Raw genomic sequence first — 15688 nt, 5'->3', positions numbered from 1 at the left:
TCCTCAATCACAGTCCTGGAGGGCTCCAGTGGCTAAAGGTTTTCATTCCAACCAGTTTCCTAATTAGAATTCGGTCATTGCTGATAATGAAACTTAGCATTAAACTATATGCTTTGTTAGTGCTTTCATTAATTAAAGATACAATTTAGTTACATCATATATCAAAGGGCCTCAATTACAGTCCTGGAGGTCCGTAGTGGATATAGGTTCTCTTCAGTCAATTTCTTAATTAGAACCCATTAATTTACTACTAAAGCAGTTTTTTGGAATTCGTTTTCTTGCCTGTTACAAATCAGAAACTTTAATTGTCTATTTTAGTATTTAGCAGCTGCATTTAAGTTTTAATTGCCATCTGTTTTCTTAACCAGACATCAGTTAATAATGAAATGCTGATAACCAATAAACCAGCAGCTCTCCAGCTAACATGCTTCCTTTGAAACTTATAAATATGCACCATGAAGTACAGTGATCCCTCTCTATATCGTGCTTCGACTTTCGTGGCTTCACTCCATCGCAGATTTTAAATGTAAGCATATCTAAATATATATCATGCATTTTTCGCTGGTTCGTGGATTTCTGGTACATGCTTCCTCAGTTGGTTTTCCCAGTTGATTTCATACAAGGGACGCTTTTGGCAGATGGCTGAGAAGCTACCCAATTGGAGCACATATTAAATAAAACTCCTCAATGATATACGATATGCTTCCCACGCGGTGCTTCGCATACTTGAAAGCTCGAACAGCATGTATTGATTTTTGATTGTTTGCTTTTCTCTGTCTCTCTCACTCTCTCTGACATTCTCTGCTCCTAACGAAGGGGGTGTGAGCTTAGGGGCTGTTTGCACACTGGCCTAGTAGACACGTACGCTCCTCTAAAAAAATGCTTAAAGACTATCTTCACATTGCTCCCTTCTTTGCAGCTGCTTTGTCCAGTGGTGCTTAAAAGCCTGAACAGCCCTATTGATTTTTGATTGTTTTTCTCTCTCTCTCTCTCTCTCTGACATTCTCTGCTCCTGACACACACTCCTTTGAGGAGGAAGATCTGTTTGCATTCTTTTAATTGTGAGGCGGAACTGACATCTCTGTCTTGTCATGGAACACAGTTTAAACTTTTGACTAAAGGGTGTTATTTCATGTCTAGAGGGCTCTAATGTTAAAAAACATATTTAGAAGGTCGTGAACAGGTTTTCTATGCTCTAACTGCGAAAATATTAGTTTTATAAATAAAGAATCCTACTTCGCGGAAATTCATTGATCGCGGTAGAGTATGGAACGGATTAACCGCGATAAACGAGGGTTTACTGTATCTGTGTTAAGAAATGCTTAGAAACAAGTGAGAGGGGAATTGGAGAAAAAATGTAAATCTTTTCTGGTCCACAAAACACATGGGTTATTTTCTCAGAGAAGGGAACTCAACAGTGCAATTAAAATTTCTCTGCGATAAATGAAAGCACTAGCAAGCCAAATTGTTAAATACTATATTTCGTTATCAGTAAGGACTGTCTTCTAATCAGGAAACTATTTGAAAGGAAAACCTGCAGCCACAGCGGCCCTCCAGGACTGTGATTGGAGACCCCTACTAAAGTCTAAAATGTCCTGGTGTGACTTTGCCAGTGATGAACTGGCATCCTGTCCAGGGTGAATTCCTACCTTTTTCACCTCTGCTGCCATGCTTGCCTCCAGTTCTCCTTGAATCCTAAAATTTAATCAAGTGGGTTTAGTTGATATGGACTTTTCTAAATGTGTCAAATAAAGTCTGTTCTAGTAAGCTATTTGTTTAAAGACCATAAATCTCTCGTCTTGTTTGACAGGTGTTGATGGACTTCAAAAACCCATCTTTATGTGCACATCTGCCATTGTCTCTGACTGGCTGATTGTTGAGAGCTCTTCTGCTGCTGACAAGCCCTTCTCAGTCTCACAAGGCAGAGAGGCAAATGAATGTCTTCGAGATGGTCCTGCCAGAACATCTGGGTAAATTTCTTTATTTATACAGTATAGAGCACATTTAATATAGTACACTGCCATTAAGTGCCTTGCAAGGCTTTCAAGGATACGGTTTACGTTTAGTGCTGCATTTACTAAGAAAACAGGTTGCAAATAATTGAAAACGGACACTATTTTGAAGTTTAAGATACCAGTGAAGTATGTTACTACCTGCTTATCCATTTCAGTACTGACAAACGGAGCCTGGGAAATGTACATAACAACTTAGAAAAGAGGAAGCGGAGAGAATCCAAGTACATTCATTCTTGTAAGTGGGAGCAGGCTGCTGGAATCGAGAGGGAGTGAAGTCACAACGGTTTTGGCCATTGCCCATGTGAGTTTCAATTTCTGTCTGCTTTAGCTCCCCTCTACCAGGACTACTGGTTGACCTACGTCAAGGAAGACATAAAGAAGCACAGCAGTAACACGAGCCACCTTACCACCATGCTGTCCATGGCTGGCCTCCTATCCACCTCACTTATTGGCTCTACCCCATCTCTAAAGGAAACCAACTTCTCTTGCTGGCAGGACTTGCCTGAGGTGAAAAGTCGTGGACTTCTGGAGGGCCTCACTCCACAGCAAAGACGCCTACAAGAGGTATGGCATTTCACTTAGGTGGTGATGTTCTTATATTATAATTGACATGTAGCATTAATGTTGTAGAAAATGGTGCTAGAAACCAGTTTGAAAAAAATCTTGCATCAGGAAATATTTTGGATTAAAGAAGGTATGGGAGAAGGAAGTGCCCTAGGCACATGGCCATTCAGTCCCTAGTATTGTTTTATTGTTTAAAGGATATTTATTGCTATTTGCATGTGGTGCCTTCTCTGAAAACATGAGACAAGGTCGCATGGGTTATGATGGATGGAATATCTGTTCATTGAAGAGTAAAATCACTCATGCTGGGCTAATCCAATGTGGCCAGTGAACTACACCTCTACACCTGAACTATGGACAGCTGTAAATGCCAGCAGGAAGACTAACCACATTCTATAGAGTGTATCTGTCTGACGCAACTTGTGTGATTTAGTTAGGATGATGATTATACTTACCATTACCAAGAAGCTACACTATTGCAATTAAGGTCTGCAAATCCAGTCAGTCAGTGTGTTAGATTTAATTGTGTGCAGTGATGCCATCTAAAAAGCAGAATTAGAATTTTTACTAATTGTTGAACAAACGGTCAACTTCTGGGTAAATAGGAGAATCGTGTTGGGTTTAGAGTTGAATTTATACTCTAACAATTACATGAAGCTACAGTGTATCTGTGGTGATAACAGTGGAGGAGGCCAAAAACTGGCTTCTGGCACTATAAAGTGTGCAGCTTCCTTGCCAGATCCGTTCTGTTACTATATTTTGTGGTTTGTCACACTGCCAAGGCTCTGCTTGTGATATTTTGTTTTTCTAACAGGCTATGTTTGAAGTGATCACATCGGAAGCCTCATACTTCAAGAGCCTGACTGTGGCAGTCAACCATTTTGTGAAATCACAAGAACTTAGCCAGTCTCTCTGCTCCATGGAACGACACACACTGTTTTCCAACCTGCTGGAGGTCCATGATGTCAGTGAGAGGTGCCCCACCATATTCTGTACAGAACTCAAAGTACCATTGTATAACTGAAGCTAATATAGTTTACTCTAATGTATATCTAGACAATATTGTCATTGGTTGAATTTGTTCTGCTCTGTGTTTATGTGGCTAAAGTAAAATGAAGCTGGCACTGTTCATACACCAACTTAAAATCTGCCGTATGCACAAAACAAAAATCTGAAGGTTGATTAGTAGCTTGAATAATAGCCTTCCAGCAGCATGCTTAGAGCCTGTTGTAGAAGTTGCCCTCCTTTGGAAAAGTAACTTGACAATCTAAGAGTCTAAACACTGTCTTCTGAAGGTTACATGTCATGCGATATTTACTGAGTGTTCCTGCTTAATCTAGGTTATTTGTGCAATAGTGAGTGTGGTGTCTCCATCACCTTGCTGAGTGCTGAAGAACTCCTTAAATTTATTTTATAGTTATTTATTTGGCTTACACCTTTATCCAAGGTGACTTGGAATATTTGAGATATAATTGGCTACATTTCTTTTGTTGTTCCAAGTGGAGCACAGGCAGGTGACGTGACTTGCTCATGGTTACACGGTGTCAGTGTCAGGATTTGAAACAACCTCAGAGTTTGAAGTCGCCACACTGCCTACTTTGCTGGACTAGATGTTATCGAAGTAGACAGATTAATGGAAATGTTTTTCTTTTACATTAGCTGCCTCCCCAAAACCCCCAGTTTCCCCAGATAATTAGTAACTTGTTGTGGCCAGATTGAGGGCATTTGCTCACCCACAAAGGCCAATTTGAACTGGTTCCTCCTTTATTTTGGTATAATTGCAAATCATTTTACTTTCTCCCTCTGCAATCGTTCAGTAGTAATAAACATTTTGACTGCTTTGTATCCGAACAAGTCATTCCAGATGTGTTGCCAGTTTACAAGAGTGAATCATCTCTGCCCCTTTTCGTTATGTTTGTAGAGTTTAACTCTAGTCACTCTAAGCTGCTGAACCTTTTGCAGAGTAAGCCTGATTTCCATTGCATGCATGGCCAGTGCTGTAGCTAAAGTGTCATACTCCTTCTGGCCCTCAGGTTTCTGTTGGATTTGGAGGAGAGACTAGAAGAAAGTGTAATATTGACAGACCTTAGCGACCTGATTCTGAAGCACAGTGCTGCCTTCCGACGGGTTTACATTCCTTATGTCACCAACCAAATGTACCAGGATGCTTTGGTACAGCGTCTACTGTGAGTCGCTTTAATTTTACAGTGTTTGAGTGAGGAATTTGGGGTAATTTTCCCTCCCATTTTTAAAAAAAATGCTTATCTAGTTGTAGGCAAGGAAAATAGCAATAAATATGTTATAGTATGCGAAAAGAATAGTCTTTCTTGCATATCACTGCTTTACATTTATATCTTTATATTGCTATAGAAATGAGGGAATGTATTTAAAGCCGAATACATACATAGTTGCTTGTAAACGATGGTGAAGGTGACCGAGAAGTGGCTTCAGAAATGCAGAGATTGGGAGGCTTCAGTAGGATAACTTTCTTGATGCATTTGGGGTTGGGTGGACACAGTGGGGACATGCTGGCCATCACTCTTTAAGAGAAAACAAATTTCTCATTAGATTTGCATATAATTTTGCTGAAAATTATGTATACTCGCCTGACTGCCTGTTGAAAGCAAATCATTTTCTGTAATTCATTTCCAATTTCCAACGTGTTCTGGATTTGCTTAAAGAGTGCTTGTAGACATGACACTGTGCTGTGCTCAAGAAGAGTATCTGAAGTTGAGAGAGGAAGGGGCTGTCCGGAGACTGGGTATTTCTACAGTTGTTTGTGTGTTAGAAAAGTAAGCTATCCATTTAAAAAGGGTGTTTTCCATGATCACTAGAGGGTAACTTTTTGTGCAGTTGTGAGCAATGCTGCCTCACAGTTATAGTAACCTGATTTGTTTCAACCCTGCCTGGTCAGTGTCTATGTACCATCCATCCATTTTCTAACCCGCTGAATCCGAATACAGGGTCACGGGGGTCTGCTGGAGCCAATCCCAGCCAACACAGGGCACAAGGCAGGAACCAATCCTGGGCAGGGTGCCAACCCACCGCAGGGGACACACAAACACACCCACACACCAAGCACACACTATGGCCAATTTAGAATCGCCCACCCACCTAACCTGCATGTCTTTGGTTAGGTGGGTTGGCGATTCTAAATTGGCCATAGTACAGTTTATTGATTTTCTGTTTCTGAATGGGATTCCCTTTCACTTCTGGCTTTCTATCCACAGCCTAAAGACATATAGGACAGGTTGACTGGTAACTCTGAATTTGCCTGTTATAAGTTAATGTGAGCGGTATATAAAATGGCATTGATGGCCATCCAGGGTTAGCTCCAGTATTGTTGGGATAGATTCTGGTCACTGTGGTCTTTAATTGGATGGAGAAGATCTGATGAAAGATGGATGTTCTTAGTAAGCCTGTAATTAAAAAAGATATGTCTCAGATAGTGTTCACCCCCTGCTGTTTTCTACTAGCCCTAATTTAAGGTGGTGACCCAGCTAGACCTCTATTTCAGTTGTGCTGTTGCCTGAGACAGCTGTGACTTTCTGCACGTGTGCATCCACTTTAATGTTCCTATTAAACGTGGTAACTTGACACTTGAGTTGTGTATACATTTGTTTGGCCCTGCAGTACATATTTCCTCCTGGGGAAAAATTGTGTTGCATGAAGTTTAAAAAGCCTTGTAGTTGAATAGGATGACACTATACTCTGGGATCTATGGCTAGCCTTGTTGTCATCATAAGTCTCTGATACAGCAATCAGCCTGCCACATACTCTCGTATCTGCCTGATGGAGCAGAGCAGTCATTCATGTTAAGGTACTGTAGGATCACCTAATTTTTCAGACGCATAAAGCAGGAATAGAATAGCTACCTGGGAGGGAGAGAGAGAGAGATATGGCAAGACACTAGAAACTACACTATAGCCTGACTATTACCATTAACTGATGACTTGCAAAGAGAGATCAAACATGAAGTTGAATGGTAGTTTTATCTATCCAATTAAGCATTCTGTACTGTCTACTCTGGACTGCAAAAGCTCATTTACTCAGTGATTCATTGTTATTTCTTCCAGGACCCTTGACAAGCTGTGGTTCTGTGGTTTGGAATATGCATTGATCTTGTATTGATGTGTGGAACATAGTACACCTGTATCACCTGGGTTTAAATTCTACAGTATAACAGTCTACAGTATTAATCCCTCCATTTACTGAGATTGCATAGTTACATTGTAGGTTTACAGTCAACCATAGTCTATTCCCACATTTATCAGATGTAAAATGTGAACCAATCAGTCACAAGCTGATTGCTGGATACACTCATATTCACAGTTACTTTCACTGGGCCAGTTTAATCTAGCATGCCTATCCTGAGGTGGGTCAGCATAACTTGATCTAAAAAACGGGCAAACTCTACATAAACACTCATTGAAATACATTTTAGTCTTTTACCAACCTTCTTTGCATCCCGATTTTTATGTATGTACACTCTTCACCTCATTTAGCCAGGAAAACCCAAAGTTTGCTGTTGCTTTAAAGATGCTTGAGGATCAGCGGGTATGTCAAAGACAGCCTCTGAAGTCTTTCCTGGTTTTACCCTTCCAGAGAATCACCCGACTCAAAATTGTTCTTGAGGTAACTGAACTGCTTTTTGGTTGGTCATTATTAGAGTGTGTCTTGGACTGTTAAGTTGTATGCTTGAAATTGTTTTTTTTAAATCTCCCTGCATTGGACTGGTGCTACCAGACTCAAATGTTTGCTAAATTTCTTTAGTAATGATGACCCAACAGTGGGCATAGGGTGAGGTGCAGATGGATGGCTATACTTTCTACCACCTACCCTTTTCTATTGTGAAAGGTCCCGACCTGCCTTGACCCTTCTCTCTTTCCTGCCTGTATACACTCTCTCAAATTCTTCTCTCCCCATATTGAATGTGTTCAGTGACTCACAGATCTGTCTTGTACAGCTGTCATACTCTATGTTCTTTGTAAAAACCCATCCAGAAAACTGCCTTTTCGTGATTTCTCTAGCTTCCTCAGAGTTGAAAGTAGAATTGCCAGATAACCTGTGGCCTTGTGTATTGTGATTTTTTTTTTTTTGCCTCTCACTTATTCTCCTTCAGAATGTCCTGAGGCTGACTGATGCTGAGTCCACAACACTCGAGTCCCTGAAGAAGGCTGTTGCTGCTATTTCAGAGGTGTGTCACTTCTAACCCCTACTTTTAAATTGTTCTTGGTATGATAAATGCCCCCCTCCCTTTATCTTTCTATTAGTGGATTAATTGAAGGGTTACCCATTCAAGCCATCAGTAGTTCTTGCAGGAATAAAGTTACAGCAAGTACTGACCCTTTCATTCTTTTTGTAGATTGTGTGCGAGTGCAATGAAAGCGTTAGGAGGATGAAACAAACTGAGGAGTTGGTGTTGCTGGAGAAGAGCCTGGAATTCTTTAAAGTCAAGGTCCTTTGTCTTCATTAGTGTCTTAATACTTCTTAGCATAAGTTTAGAACATTAGAACAATCGAGGCGAGAACAGGCCATTCAGCCCAACAAAGCTTACCAGTCCTATCCACTTATTTTTTCCAAAATAACATCACGTCGAAAGTCCCTTAAGTCCTACCGTCTACCACACTACTTGGTAGCTTATTCCAAGCGTCTATCATTCTTTGTGTAAAGACTTTCTAATGTTTGTGCAAAATTTACCCTTAACAAGACTTTGCAATATACCACTCACGTAAACTGTTGCTATTGACACTTAATATGCCTCAAAGGGGTATGACAGTTACTGTGATTTATACTATGTGGATTTAATAAAAAAAAAAAAAAGCTGATCATTACATTATATAGATTTCAGGAGGATGTGAAGCAGAATGGAGTGACATTTCCTGCTAGCACTACTACTGTTGAATCTTTAGGAAGAAGACTGGGGAGACCCAATGTGCTCTTCAAAACCTTACACTCGGTCTGGCTCTGGTCATGACGATGAACTGTATTGACTCTCTTTTTCCTCTCTCTCCAGTCTATACCACTAATTACAAGGGGGCGTTGGTTAGTGCGCCAGGGTGGATTGCTTCAGGTTGTCATTGAGGAATCCGTGGCAAGTTATAGATATAGAGCTCTGAAATCTGTTCACCTGCATCTCTTCAATGACCTTTTGCTGGTCTCCCAAAAGAAGGAGTAAGGCTGCTGCTTTTGTGCAATTTCTTGATTCTGTTTCCTGATACATTTTTTGTTTTGATATCTCTGCAATTTGGGGCTTATGTAATTGAGTTATTTGTTTAAAACTGTCTTCTTTCTCTCTCTCTCACTTGTGGTAGAGAAGGACGATTTAGTGTTCTGGATTATACTCAGCCATGCCAGGTCAAAGCCATGAGACTTGCTGGAAAACCTCCTGGAATGCCAGACAAAATCTTCCTCTTACATCTTGGCAGAAACCATGCAGGCTCTGCTGTGGACTTTTTCCTGAAATCGGAAAGCGAGTAGGTACTAAATACGGGAAACTGACCATTGGGAAAAATTAGTTTATTCTTTGTTTGGCTGCTGTGTCTGTGGATTCCCTCCGAAACCCCAACCCACCCACATCTCATAGATGGGCATATTTAACTGGTAGTAATAAATCGACCCATTGAGAGGGCAGAGACAAGTGGGTCCTTGCAATAGATGGGTGTCCTGTCTATCGTTGTGCCCAGTTATTTATTTTTTTGGAGCTGAAAACCAGAATATTTTTTCCCCATACCCAGAGGTTCTCAGTGTTCAGTCCAGGTCCTAATCCCTACGGTTGTGGCTGCAGGTTTTTGTTCTAACTAGTTTCTTAATCAGTTAGTCATTGTTTAATTAGCTGACCTGTTTTTTTCCTTTTATGTTGCATTTACAAAAATACAGAAGTGTGCAATTTATGCTTTTAGATAGATTTATATTTTTCATGTATCTTTAAATGATTGTTTTTGCTTTTAATTAACTTTTTGTGTGAAGTTCGTACAGTTAATTGTATGTGAATTCAGACAATGTTGAGCATACACCAGCAAAAATGACTCTGACAGGAGCAACTCCCACTTATGTGCTCATTAGTAAATAATTCTGCTAATAAAAGTATTAAATTTAAAAATTTAAAAGGAAATAATGAATTCTAGTGAATATCTAACCTATACATTTTTCCTTCATTCATTAAAAATATAGCTTAACCAGTTAATAATTAAAAACACAAACTAGGAAATGATGGCTTGTTTAATGAAGGTACAAGTCCAGTTAAGAGAAGCAATGGGTTGGGACAAAACCCTGCAGCCACAGGGGGTCATGAGGACTGAGTGTTGAGAACCACTAGTCTAACTATTGTGGAAGATCAAGGTATGCATGTTCATTATGATCACGACTGACTCTGAAGTGGGGCATATGGTGAGCCCCACTAAAGGTTTAATTGGGCCAGATCCCAGTCGTATTTTAATAGCTTGCTATTAAACTATTCTAAAATATTTGATGAGAACAAGCCATTCAGCCCATTGAAACTTGCCAGTTCTATCCACTGAATTCCTCCAGAATAACATTAAGTCAATTTTTGAATGTCCCTGAAGTCCCGCTTTCCACTGCCCTACATGATCATTTATTCCACGTGTCTAGCTTCTCAGTATGAAGTGATACTATCTAATGTTTGTGTGAAATTTGCCCTTAACTTTTCCAAGGAATGTCCTTGTGTTCATGCTGAACTCATTTTAAAGTAACAGCTGACTCTAACTGTACTAATTCCATTCAAAATTTTAAAAACTTTAATTGTGTCCTATCTTAATCTCCATTTGCTTAGATTGAAAAGGTTCAATTCTCATGCTCTGTAGTCCTGGAATCAGCCAAGTCACTTTTCTGTGGACTTTTTCTAGCACTGCTATACCTTTTGTTGTTGTTGCCTGGAATCCTAACCTTCATGCAGTACTGTAGATGGGGCCTTAACAGTGTGTTATAAAGCTTAAGCATAACCTTTTTTGCCGCCTTCATGGCTTCTGCAAGCTGTCTGACTGTAGATTGTGATGTGTCAACTATGACTCCCTAGTCCTTCTCAAAGGGGCACTTTCCAGTTTTAGACCTCCCATTGTCTATTCAAATCTAACTTTTCTTTTTCCAATGCGTAGTACCTTGCATTTATTTAGTATTTCAAGCTCCACAAGTCATAGCTGATGTTAGAATCAAGTCTAACAATTGCAAGTTTTGGAGCCCCTGTATTGTATGAGTTAGCAGGGCCTAGATCCAACTGGGTGACCTCAGCCAGTGAAGTGGCATGACTTCTCAACCCTAAATCTAATAAGGTGCCAACTTTTCTAAAGCCAGGATTAGAAAGGTAATCTGGATGAAATGTATAAGCATTTGACATTAGCAAGCTTTTGTTAAACTATATTGGAAAGAGGATGTTGGCAATAGAGCTGCCAGGCTAGAGGAACAGAAGAAGGCCTGAGAGGAGGTTTATGGATGTGGTGAGAGAAGACATGCAGGTGGTGGGTATAACAGTTCAAGATGATCCACTGTGTCATCCCCTAACAGAAGCAGCCGAAAGAAGATTATTACAGTATACGGCCATTTTGTTGGAATAGTAGGTTAGGTAAGCATTACCTTTTGATGGAGTAAATGTTGGTTCCACATAATAATCAAACCGGTGAGTTAAGGTGTTTGCTGCTTATTTATTTTTTTCAGTTTCCTTCCCAGTTGAGGTTTTGTTTTTGACTTCTAGATTGTGACATTGTTTGGTTTATAGTGGATGAAAACCAAAACCTTCAAATTAGGGGTGCAGGCTATTGGACACATTTTAACTATTTTTTTTTTTATCAACCTCCAAGAATGAGTAACTGTTAAATACTTTGAGTCTATCCTTAGGGCAATTAACAGTTGAAGTAGATTTAGTCACGCTCCTACTACCTCTCCTTCCAATAGGTGGCACCAGAGGTTTAAAATTGGCATTGAAATAATATCCTGTACATGGTTTTTATATACACTTATGTACACACAATATGAAATGTGCAGGAAGGTTCTGAAGTCTGACAACTTGTATTAATGTTTACAATATATATTATAATACAATGCATGCTGAATAACAATGGTTTTTTAAACGTGATTAAGCAAAGGAAGACACTAGGCTTCTAAACATACTGTATATCCATCCATCCATTTTCTAAATCTCCTCCTTCAGAGTGGTGACACTGGAAAGCTGGAGCCTGTCCCAGCAAGCATCTGGTACTAGGCAGAAACAATTTCTGGACAGGGAATGGATGTTTCTTAAAGGAACTTATTGGCTTAGACAGAAATGCCATGTTAGGTGAAATTATCTCTGTCTAGCACCAAAAACATAATTCCACTGTCAAATAACTGCTATCATTTTTTTCTGCTTTTTTGGAGATACTATATACTGGATGACTCCCCTTTATCAACAGAATTAGGAATTAAGAAATTATTCTTGAAATCCTTGGGCCTTCTATCCAGGCTCTAAAAGTGGTGCCAAAAATATTCCCTCTAGGATGATTATTCTATGAGTTTCAGCAAATCCACCAAAAAAGGCTACTGGACCCACAGGGAATGAACTATGAAACAGTTTTGAAGTAGCTGAGTGTAGGCTTAAATTGAGTGACATGGTAGGTGTCAGATGTGGATTTGAAATTAGTTTTTCAGGTAGAACATGGATGGAAATTGGTTAAGTGGAGATTTTTACAAACATTTGGATTTTCTTCATACAGTTGAGCCATACACACATGGATATGTTATCAAGTGTTTTAAGATAGTTTGAGGAGCTTAGAATCTCAATTTGATGACACTTTGCAAATACTAGATGAATGGAATTGACAGGCAATACATTGTAGAACACCCCCCATGCTCAACAAAATGTTTCCCTTTTTCAAGGGATAGATTAAGATGGAGAGACACACAACGGTCTTTGAATGGTATGGTCAATGTCCCCATCCCAACTTGCAGAAATCTTAAAACAGCTTGCCAATCTTGGGAATAGTTAGTCTTGTAAGGAAGAACTGAGCAAACTACCGTAATTATCAGGTGTTTTAAAACTGGTAAAGCATTTGGTTTTCTTTATTTAATATGAAGACTTTTTTGCCAAATAACTTTTATATCCATGTGTTTGTTTTCTACTGCACATAGCAGGTTTTTTTTTTTTGTCAACAATACATAATGTAGACTTTGTGGATATAGGCCTTTTTTTGAAAAGCAAAGACTGGATCTTATCAAGCAGGGATTTCAAAGTAAAGCTGCTGCCATTTATCCATTGTTCCCTTTTTCTTTCCTGCTTATGCAGTTCAGCATAACAGCGAGGCGGGTTGTGTATATAAGGCAGCATTTAGTTTATGGTTTAGCAGATTAGAAAAAAACGCACATTTTGGCAGCAAAGGTGAAGTACCTGAAAGAAAATGTGCACCGATATGGAGATTATGGAAGCCCCACATAGACTCTGCCCAGTCCGGGATTCATTATCAGGATTTTATGGCTGTGAAGCAGTAGGACTAACACGTGGTGCTGTGTGTTTGGGTATATAATGGCGCAACAGATTCTGGTCCTGGAGGGCCACAGTAGCTGTAGATGTTCATTCTAATCCTTTTATTCATCCATCCATCCATTATCCAACCTGCTATATCCTAACTACAGGTTCACGGGGGATCTGCTGGAGCCAAACCCAAACAACACAGGGCGCAAGCAGGAAACAAACCCTGGGCAGGGTGCCTGCCCACCGCAGTCCTTTTATTTAGTGACCAGTTTTTGCTGCTAATTTAAATCTTTTGCCTTCATTTTAATTGACTTGCCATTTAAGACTCTGCAGCCTTCACTACTATTTTTTTTCTTAATTAGCAGCCATGCAATAATGAGATACAAAATGGGCCAAACCAGTGTCCATCAAACAATAGCTGAAAATAAAGAAAGGTGAAGATCTTAGTAATGTTAATCTGCTCAGCTATATAAACATTTTGATGGAGCCCGGGGTTGAGTTTGGGGAAGAAAATCAACCATTTTGGAAATGTCTGCTGTAGTAGAGCAAGAGCACCAACACACCATGGAATTAAATAATTGGTGTAATTAACAACAAGAATCAGCTTCTAATTAAGAAACTTGGCATTTGAGTTCCCAACATAACCCTAACCAACTTTACAACTCAGTTTCTGGCTGTCACATATTGGGGGTCACAAGCAATTCAGAGGACTGAGTTTAAAAAATGAAAGGAAAATAAGTCCAAATCACAGAAATTGGTCACTTGGTGGCAGGGTGGAAAATTGGCAGCCAATGTGGTCCTCCAGGATCAGAGTTGGGTACCTCTGGTATATAATATATGCATGCTTACACCATGTGTTGTAGGTAAAGTGGAAAAACATTGTGATAGCAGTGAGTCTGAACTACCTGAATCTGTTTTTAATTCTGGTTAGCCTGACTAACTGCAATCCGCCCAGTGGCTTTGAAATATAAGATGTGAATGTATGTGGGCATATATAAAGAATCACATGTTTTAATTCTTAATTTTAGCAGTGAAACTGAAAAATGGATTATGGCCCTGTCCCCTCTTAAAGCAGCTGTGGACTCCACACATTAGCCGGTATGTTGGGCTCCATCACAGTTTCTAGGGACTGGTGGATGTGAGTAGGTGGGGGGGGACATTAGAGTAATGGTGACTGTCCACAATTCTCTAGGTTGGAATATTTTCCTTGGCTCCATGTAAAAAGATGAGAATTAAGGGGTGGAGGTGGCATAAAAGGTGTCCCCTTATATTAATGAATGCCTTATTTTTCTTCCTCAGATACTTTTTGGGATGCTTCTTTTATATAGTCTTCTGATGCCTCCGACAGCAAATTATGTATTTTAATATTTACTACTAATAAAAACATTCTTTAAATGTTGGTGACTCTCTTGCCTTTTTCAGAGTGTAAATGTTAAAACATATGATTTCATTCCAAGACGTACAGTAAGCTGAAATAGATAGTTTTGTTCAATTAAGATATTGTTAATAGTACTGATCAGCTGCATCAACCGGGCACAAGTCACTCCTAGCAGAAGCTGACATTCCATCATGCAAATGGGCAGCATCAAAGCCAGTGGCAAGTGTGTCTATAAAAACAGCGAGACTGCAGTGTCAAACAGAATTCCAACTAGTGCTGTAAAGGTGAGCATTCCTTTTAAGGAGAGTGGACCACCTGAAGGGACCATGTATATAGCAAGAATATAAACTGCTCAAAAAAATTAAAGGAACACTTTGAAAACACATCAGATCTCAATGGGGAAAAAGAAATCCTCCTGGATATCTATACTGATATAGACTGGGTAATGTGTTAGGAATGAAAGGATGCCACATCGTTTGATGGAAATGAAAATGATCAACCTACAGAGCCCTGAATTCAAAGACGCCCCAAACATCAGAGTGAAAAAATTGTGGCAGGCTAGTCCATTTTGCCAAAATTTTAATTGCAGCAACTCCAAATTGTACGCAGCACTTTGTATGGCCCCTGTGTTCTTGTATACATGCCTGACAACATCAGTGCATGCTTCTAATGAGATGACAGATGGTGTTGTGGGGGATCTCCTCCCAGATCTGGACCAGGGCATCACTGAGCTCCTGGACAGTCTGAGGTGCAACCTGGTGGCATTGGATGGACCAAAACATAATGTCCCAGAGGTGTTCTATTGGATTTAGGTCAGGAAAGTGTGGAGGCCAGTCAATGGTATCAATTCCTTCATCCTCCAGGAACTGTCTGCATACTCTCACCACATGAGGCCAGGAATTGTCGTGCACCAGGAGCCACTGCACCAGCATAGGGTCTGACAATGGGTCCAAGGATTTTATCCTGATACCTAATGGCAGCCAAGGTGCCTTTGTCAAGCCTGTAGCGGTCTGTGTGACCCTCCATGGATATGCCTCCCCAGACAATCATTAACCCACCACCAAAGTGCTCATGCTGAATGATGTTACAGGCAGCATAATGTTCTCCATGGCTTCTCCAGACCCTTTCACTTCTGTCACGTGCTCAGGGTGAACCTGCTCTCATCTGTGAAAAGCACAGGGCACCAGTGGTGCATCTGCCAATTCTGGTATTCAATGGCGAATGCCAATCGAGCTGCATGCTGCTGGGCAGTGAGCTCAGGGCCCATTACAG

The 15688-nt window shown here is 40.1% G+C and overlaps 1 protein-coding gene across 3 annotated transcripts in view; it reads left to right on the top strand.

Annotated features, from left to right (window-relative positions):
* The window catches only part of LOC120530878 (rho guanine nucleotide exchange factor 19-like), a 28645-nt gene extending 14221 nt beyond the window's left edge, over positions 1 to 14424 (top strand). For all 3 annotated transcript variants that reach the window (XM_039755602.1, XM_039755603.1, XM_039755604.1), the window contains exons 3-14: positions 1811 to 1970; positions 2171 to 2250; positions 2344 to 2579; positions 3394 to 3554; positions 4613 to 4765; positions 7085 to 7214; positions 7702 to 7776; positions 7945 to 8037; positions 8596 to 8753; positions 8894 to 9055; positions 14067 to 14136; positions 14338 to 14424. In XM_039755602.1, coding sequence (XP_039611536.1) covers positions 1811 to 1970; positions 2171 to 2250; positions 2344 to 2579; positions 3394 to 3554; positions 4613 to 4765; positions 7085 to 7214; positions 7702 to 7776; positions 7945 to 8037; positions 8596 to 8753; positions 8894 to 9055; positions 14067 to 14133 — 1475 coding nt within the window. In that variant the 3' untranslated portion in view covers positions 14134 to 14136; positions 14338 to 14424. The remainder of the gene's footprint in view (positions 1 to 1810; positions 1971 to 2170; positions 2251 to 2343; positions 2580 to 3393; positions 3555 to 4612; positions 4766 to 7084; positions 7215 to 7701; positions 7777 to 7944; positions 8038 to 8595; positions 8754 to 8893; positions 9056 to 14066; positions 14137 to 14337) is intronic.
* Positions 14425 to 15688: the final 1264 nt, after the last annotated feature.

The sequence above is a fragment of the Polypterus senegalus genome, chromosome 6, assembly GCF_016835505.1.
Source record: "Polypterus senegalus isolate Bchr_013 chromosome 6, ASM1683550v1, whole genome shotgun sequence".
Taxonomy (NCBI): domain Eukaryota; kingdom Metazoa; phylum Chordata; class Cladistia; order Polypteriformes; family Polypteridae; genus Polypterus; species Polypterus senegalus.
The sequence above is the reverse complement of the archived record's forward strand: the minus strand, read 5'-3'. Positions and strand labels throughout refer to the sequence as shown.